Source organism: Crinia signifera, chromosome 2 (assembly GCF_055691185.1).
Source record: "Crinia signifera chromosome 2, ASM5569118v1, whole genome shotgun sequence".
NCBI classification, from domain to species: Eukaryota; Metazoa; Chordata; class Amphibia; order Anura; family Myobatrachidae; genus Crinia; species Crinia signifera.
In genome coordinates, this window is record NC_139218.1 from 251,375,664 (window position 1) to 251,384,195 (window position 8,532).

Sequence of the window (8,532 nt, forward strand, 5' to 3'; positions counted from 1 at the left end):
TATAGACATCTTAAAAAAACGATTGGATTCTGACCTTAAATGTTCATCTCGCAAAACCACAGAAGGATAATGCTTCTGTGGCAATGCGAGCTAAGGTGCAGAAACAGATCTGCACATATGAAAAAACATTGGATATTTCCATAAATATGAATTTATGTACAGTAAACCTCTGAGTTTACAGGAACTCAGATGTCATTGTCAAGCTGGTCATCAAACATCTTATACTTACATTGTCTGCACCTGAGAGCAGGATCATTTTTATATACATGACAATACACATGGTCTTCAAATTTCTCGACAAGGCACTACGTTTAATTAGGCTTTATTTCAACAGCACAAATCATATTATACAGTAATGTACAGAGGATGTGTCATCAACAGTCCTTGCACCAGTGGAATTTACGGTCCTATACAAATGCAGGCAACCTACAGTTTGTCTGCGCCAATTAACCTGCCAGCATGTCTCCACACAGATGGGGTTGGGTAAGTGCAGGAAGTACAAAGTGCTTATGTTAATCTGTCAGAGATGTATCGATGTTGGAAGAAAACAAACACCTGCCAAATGACTAGCGTCCCAGACACGGGACATAGAAGAGGTAGGCAAGGATCGGGTGATACAAAAGAAAAGAAAAACACCTTTAACAAATAGTATAGAACGGTTTACTCTATAAATAATATAAAATGATTAAAAGTTCATCATGTTTGACACATTACCACTGAAAACATATGCGGATGAATTAAAAATGGTCACTGAAATACCATTTACCACTGAAGGAAATCTTCCACTTAAAGATGTTTTCTTGGACTCAATGGGGGAAATTTACTAAGATGTGAATTCTACTTCACATGTGATGTTGCTATGGGCAACCAATCAGATCTTGTCTACTATCTTCTAGATCTGGGGGAGCCAACCCTAGTCCTCGAGAGCTACCAACAGTGCATGTTTTGCAGGTCTCCTCAGAATCACAAGTGAGCTAATTAGCTCCATCTGTGGATCTTTTAAAATGTGTCAGTGATTAATGAGTGCAGCAGCTAGGTTGTCTGGAAAATGTGACCTTTTGGTAGCTCTTGAGGGCTAGGGTTGGCTACCACTGTTCTAGATGGTGCTAAATAAATAAGTAGATTCTGATTGGTTGCCCATAGCAACATCACATGTGAAGTAGAATTCACATCTTAGTAAATTTCCCCCAATATCTTTTGAAAAGACATACATCACTACTTTCTGGAGGCTGTTTCAGAGTGGCTGCTGAACTGCAATTTCATCCCACCCTTGTACCTCAGTTGTGGAATTTGTACCCCACATTCACCATCTCTAATTGGGACAATGGGCCTTATTCTAGGCAAATTCCTTCTTAGATGGACAAAACCATGTGCACTGCAGGTGGGGCAGATGTTACTTGTGCAGAGAGAATTAGATTTGGGTGGGGTTTTACTAGATCTATATTGCAGTGTAAAAATAAAGCAACCAGTATTTTCCCTGCACAGAAGCAAAATAACTCACCCAAATCTAATTTTCTCTGCATATTTTACAGCTGTCCCACCTGCAGTACACATGGTTTTGTCCATCTAAGAAGGATTTTGTTAGAAAGAGTGAACTAGAATAAGGCCCAATAGTGGGGGTATGAAAAGGTCGAGAGGACGCGTTCCGCCGCCACTCGCCACGCTTCGGGGTGGCGTGGATAGTGCGGGGGGTGCCTAGAATCTCATTGCATCTCATAGAAGTGTATAGTAAAGTAAATGTCATCGATTTAGCGTGCGATGCGATATCGTATTGCATCGCCCGCGGGCAGAAAGCAGTGAATAAATTACATAGGTAGATCGCATCGCACACAAAAAAAAGCATGTGATGCGAGTTTCTTATGCAGAATCACCCAGTAAGCAATTTGCGTGATAATACACAAGTACCTTTTTTTTATTAAATATTATTTATAGAATAAACCGTTCTATTCTTTTTATACAGCCAGCGCTGGTACATCCTTTTATTTTTCTATGTGTAGTCATTTGGGGCTGAGAACCCCAGTACCAGCTGCTAATAGTAGCACATCTCTCATAACCCTATCTTTTTCCACTTTAAAGGGGTGTACACACGGAGCAAATTTGTGCTATTTTCTAAGCAATCTGATTGCTTAGAAAGTAAGCACAGATCTCTCTGTGTGTATGCTCCGAGAGATTAAATATCTCTTGCTAACTAAGTCAGTGCATGCAGTCACAATCTAGTCAGATTGCTTAGCAAATGACTGCAAATCTCTCTGTGTCTACAGAATGAGAGATACTGATCGCAATCTCTCATTCTGAACCACTACCATGCCTTTTTTTGCTTAAGCAAAATTGCTTAGCACAAATCTCTGCATGTGTATGTGCTCTCCATGGGAGATCTTGACACCAGAAAAATTGCTTAGCAAAATTGCTTAGAAAAATTGCTTAGCACAGATCTCTACGTGTGTATGCCCCTTAACAAATAGTGTCTTGTTCTTCTAATATAATTAACCTCAGGTTAGGAGGATAAAGAACATAAAAGTGTGAAAGAAATAGTAATGTTTCCTACTGCATACAATAAACGTGGAATTCCAAGTGATGGGAGATCGGCCATTTATGGTAGCACCTTTCACTTGCACCTCTATGAGGCAGATGTATTGACATACCTACCAACATGACCCTCTCCAGGAGGAACACAATGCTCTGTTCCTGGACTTCCCTCTTGATATATGATTACCATCACCTGTGTTGAAACACCTTTCTTATAAATAAACCTGTTCAACACAGGTAATGGCTATCATAAATTAAGAGGAAAGTCCAGGAGCAGAGCATTGTGGAGAGGGTCATGTTGGGAGGTATGTATTAAGCCTGGTAAATGATAAAGTGGAATGTGATAAGAATCGATTGACTGGTGCATTATCACCATCCACTGGGTATGGGTAAAAACCGGACCCGGACAAACCCCGGAATGCCGCACCGGACATCAAACTCTGCATTCCGAAGCTTGTAGTGTCTGGTCGGGGGGACCACACGGGGAGGCTGTAATCTCCCCTTCCCCATGTCCCTGGTCACTACAAGCTCCGAAATGCAGAGTTCAATGTCCGGTCCGATGTTCTGGGGTCTTGTCCGGGACCAGTTTTTACTTAGTCCCCCTTCCACTTTAGGCTTAATACATCTTGTGCGGTTTCCAAATGGCAAATCCCATCCAAGGATTTCAAAGTAATTCCCCTAATATTACATGTGGAAAAAATACATTAGACCAAAATAGTTTGTGGTATGTTGACAGACCTTGATTACAATGGAAACAGTTTCCTACGTATTTTTACTATTTATCTCACATATCACATATATTCAATAGCATTCACAAACATTTACAGTGTATTTTTACTATTAACCTCAGCTTTTAGTGAACAAAACAGCAGTGCAGCGCTAATAATAACAACTCTAATATGAACTGAGAGTTGCCAGCTATGGAATATGTACCGTTGGAAAGTATAGGAAAATAGAATACAAAAGTTTAGCACAGTCTTCCATACGTGCACAAATTACATAGAAATATATATCTCTATCAGACTGATGTTGTACAAATGGGCAGCTGTCAGTTAAACCGTCACCCACCAAAAGCAGTGACTGATGGGATATTGAGTCCAAGACACAGGCGCAGCAAGCTATTTTATTGATGAAAAAGACTACAAATCCCAGAATTCCTCGCGGTAGCGCCGAATCTGCTTTTGTCCGCGCGTCACCCCCGTAAAATAGGAATTTAATAACAACAGCGCTGCAGCCCCTCACTCCGGTCACCAGCACAGGATCCCGCTCACCATAACATGCCGGACTGCAGGGCTCTTACCTGGGCCGCATATGGACTGTGCTGAGGCTGCTATGACCTCCTCCCCCGCCATGTTTCACCAAGCTTCGTTCTCAGCTCCCCGGCAACCGAGCAGTACCCGTACCTCACGTCCGGGAGCGCAGGGTACGCATGCGCACATGACAACTACAATGGTGACGCTCACTGCCATCATGTGGAAGAATAGTGAATTGTAGTTGTCTATGCACCAAGGGTTCCCACTTCCCAATCTTTTTTGTATCACGGCCCCCTAGAGCAGGGATGGGGAACCTTCGGCCCTCCAGCTGTTGTTGAACTACACATCCCAGCATTACCTGCTACAGTTTTGCTATTTGGCCATACTAAAACTGTTGCAGGGCATGCTGGGATGTGTAGTTCAATAACATCCAGAGGGCCGAAGGTTCCCCATCCATGCCCTAGAGCAGTGGTGGGGAACCTCAGGCCCGGGGGCCGTATTCGGCCCTTGTATCGGTCTGAGTGGCCCTCCTACCCACCCGGCAGCTTTGCTGGGAGTCAAGTACAGGGGACTTCTTGCAAGAGGTCAGTAGTTCTTGCGAGATTCCTCTTAATTAACAGCAACCAGAGACTGTCAGTCCTATTCAGCGGCAGCCGCCGGAGCGTGGGACGGCTGCAGAAGGACAATTTGTAATAGAAATTTTTACATATGGCCCCCGAAGGATTTTTCCACCATACAATTGGCCCTTGGCACAAAAACGGTTCCCCACCCCTGCCCTAGAGTATCACAATTTTTTCCACGACACCATGTGCCTCCCAAAAAATGCAGAAATAAATATATAATTGATTAAGTTTATATGTGATTCTTAGGTTCAGTTATGTGTTAAAGCGTATGATTTGCTTCTGTTTGTACACATATTTTATGATTGGCAGCCACCAGCAATTGTTTTGTCCATAATTGAGCAAAAATATTTAGAATTGGTCCTGGACCAGCAACCCATGGCACCCATGCAAGTGTCCCGAGGCACCCCATGGAACCATGGCACAGTGTTTGGGAACCACTGACTTATACTGTAGTTCCAGACTTGCAGATTTTTGTTTAGAACCCCATCATGATAAATAAACTAGCCTTCTAATTATAATCCTTCGTATGCTTTGAAAGAAAAATCTTCTTAAAAATCGCATATGCACTTACATATGCGATTATTAATGCAAAGGACAGCTCTTCTGATAATTTGGTCTATAATACCCCCCACAGAATCTTACTGATGGCCTCAGTACTAATTACTGAATTGGAGTCTTCGATTGGATCACTTCCCAGAGGTTAGATGGAATCCCATTAGAGTTTTATTAAAACCTTAAGTTTCTACGGTCCCGAACTTCTGAAACTATTTAATGACTTGCTAGAAACAGGAACCTTGCCCAATTCCATATCAGATGCCCTAATTATTATTCTTTTAAAACCAGACCCAGAAAAGGTAGACTCCTGTCATCCAATCTCTCTGCTAACTACGGACATCAAGATCTTGGCTAAAATATTGGCAACCAGATTAAGCTCAGTAAACACGTGAGTCATTTATGAAGACCAGATGAGCTTTGTGTGTCTATATACCCACTTGCAGTCTCTTTGCGAGGACTCCTGCTCTTCGGTAATTGTTTCCTTGGATGCTGGTAAAGCTGTCCATTCGGTGGAAAGGGGGTTCTTGTGGGAAGCACTGGAGAGGTTTGGTATTGGTCCAAACCTTATAAAATGGGTTGTTACTTTATTCAGCACCCACAGCTTGTATCTCTGTGAATGGCCATGTGTCTTTAATTTCATTTAAAAAGAAGTACGAGACAAGGTTGCCCTCTTTGCCATTGTAATAGAGCTGTTGGCTTGTACTATTTATTCCTCCCCGCAGGTGGTGGGGTTCCAGCTAGGTGGAAGGACAGATAAAATTTCCCTATATGAAACATGTTTTGGATATAATGCACAGGTTCTCAAACTCTTTACAGGTCTCCACACAGATTCACAAGTGAAATCATTACCTCCACCTGTGGATCTTTTAAAATGGGTCGATGAGTAATGAATGCACCTGTGCTCCTGCCTGGGACCTGGAAAATGTGAACTGTGTGGGGGTCCTGAGGACCGAGTCTGAGAACCCCTGATATAATTAATATTTTGGGGGGGGGGGGTTTATTCTGGATTATACCTTTCAAGGGTTCATCTCCTGTGGATCTGGTTGGAGCTCTGCCGCTTCGCTGCGTGGATGCATTAAAATACATGGGTATAATACTGTATATGGGTAACCAATCAATCTTAACAATATTTTTTCATTAAATTTACATACTTTATATCTATTGGGAACTCTAAAAACCTTTGAACATGCTCATCTTAGTTTGCAAATACACTGCCTACACTCCAAACCTCTCCTGTAAATTCACTTCTAGACGAGCCTTTATGGATAATCTTGACATTCCAGATGTTTTTGAAACTACACATCCCAGCATGCTCTGCTTCAGTTTTGCTATTTTGGCCATGCTAAATCTGATGCAGAGCATGCTGGGATGTGTAGTTTAAAAACATCTGGAGTGTCAAGGTTAGCCATCAAGGATTTAGAGCAATCATTACACTTTATTCCTCTTTGCTCGATGCCCATCATTCTGGAACACTCAGCCTTAAATCTAAGTGGGAATCTGATTTTGGCCCTATCCCCTCAAGATACCTGGGAAGAAGTTTTGGGAGCCTCTCGTATGGCTACCACTTCTGCTCGCTTCCAACAAATACAATTTATTAATTTTATATAGAGTATATTACCCCAGACTGCTTGTCTAGAATAGGTGGAAGGCGTGATACTAAGTGCTCAAAGTGTAACTTGTAACCTCTACTGCCAGATAGTCTTACTCCTACTGTCTATATCCTTGCAGTAATAGATACAGAAAGGAATAAATGGACACCTCTAGACGATATATATTAATTTATGTGCTCTTGCAAGAGTGTTGATAGCATGAACTTGGATGGAACATACTGGTCCTAATGTCAATCCTTGGTGTACACAGTTCTAGGAAAGCACTAGATAAGTTTTATAAAATATGGGACAGATGGCTATCTTCACCATACAGGGTCTTTCTGTACATACATTATGGCCCTTATTCTGGCTCACTCACAAAGGCAAATTCCTTTTCAAATTGACAAAACCATGTGCACTGCAGGGGGGGAGGGGTCTGATGTAACATGTGCAGAGAGAGTTAGATTTGGGTGCGTCATTTTCTTTCTGTGCATGGATAATACGGACTGCTTTATTTTTATATTGTAATTTATATTTCAGTATGACCACCCCTCACCCAAATCTAACTCTCTCTGCACATGTTACATTTGTTTCTCCATTTGAGAAAAAAGGTGCTTTGCATTGATGTCTGAATTAGTCCCAGTTTTTGGATAAAACATTTGGTAGCTGAGAATCAGGATCTCAGGACTTAACACGGGTATCAGGAACATGTAATTATCCGAACCCTTTACCCATACACCACCATGATAGCACCCATTAACTTCCGTAAGATTATGATAGATAACACTTTCTTTTGTATCAACAACTATCCAGATAGATGGTGGTACATTTTAAAAAGCTATTTCTTTTAGTAGTGGATAACCAAAATATTGGCAGACATAGCAAAACTTCTGGCAAGGAGTGTTGCCTGCAACAGTATTTCTCAAAAATAGTCCACGCACCAAAACAAGTGAGTCTACTAACTTGTTCAGTAGTTATTCCGTTTTCAGGTAGAAATCTTTAAACATGACATGAGAGTGATTGCAGTTAGTGTGGGGAATGGGCCCTGGTGGCAAAACTGGTCAGAAAATAAGGCTACACATCAGCCAGCTGATCAGAAGGTTGCCGGACAATGCAGGGGTCAATGGTGCGGTCTAGCATGCCAGGTTGCATTAAGCACCATGGCATCATCCTCTGGGTGACCATGCAGCAGGGTTGATCAGAAGATGCCACCTGCACAAATCAGGCACACACTGTCCAATATGTCGTTCCCAATTGGGACAGAAACATAGACGCCAAGCAGTGTATGGGGGTGGATGGTTAGGCTGCGGGCAAGGGAGCGCTTAGGGTTAGACTCCAGGGTATGTTTAGGTGTTAAGGGGGGACGGTTACATTACTTACCTAAAAGTTCTTGGGATACTGACCAAGTCAATGGTCGGTATTTTCACATCTGTCTGCACAATATAGTGGATCTTTGTGACTACTGTCTTCCCTGACCACTGCTTGGATGCTTACCAGTCTTGCTTGCTGTCTACCTTACATCTGCTTGGACACTTAAACCATAAGCTGTCAATCATTGGCTGGTGCAGATACCTGCTGTGTCTCAGTGTAGGGTTTGTATATGCATACCTGGATCAGCATGTACACATTGGTTATATAGTGTCTATTATATACTTTGCCACCATTTTCTTTATACTAAACTTCTACCATTGCATGAACAAGAGTTGGAGTCAGCAGAGTAGACAAATAGCTAAGGGAAATACGAAAGTCAAAAGCCACAATTAGCAGTTTAAATAGGTTAACCCTAATGCAGAGTTCACCTGTGGTTGGCGTAAATTTTTGTGGTTTTGCACTGCGCAAATTTGTGACTGTTTAGGTGAAAATTTAAGTTAAAAAGAAATATATTAGGTACTGTGTGGGTATAGTAGGTGGCGCTTCGTGACAGGAACTGCTTCAGCCAGCAGCTGCTTAGAATCCAGGATAGACCAGGAATGAATACAACTGAAG

General features: G+C 42.0%; 1 protein-coding gene across 1 annotated transcript in view; it reads right to left on the reverse strand.

Annotated features, from left to right (window-relative positions):
* The window catches only part of CEP97 (centrosomal protein 97), a 30,479-nt gene extending 26,495 nt beyond the window's left edge, over positions 1 to 3,984 (reverse strand). Inside the window, exon 1 of the mRNA XM_083174245.1 lies at positions 3,827 to 3,984. Within this exon, the coding sequence (XP_083030371.1) occupies positions 3,827 to 3,878 (52 nt within the window). The 5' untranslated portion in view covers positions 3,879 to 3,984. The remainder of the gene's footprint in view (positions 1 to 3,826) is intronic.
* Between the last annotated feature and the right edge of the window lie 4,548 nt (positions 3,985 to 8,532).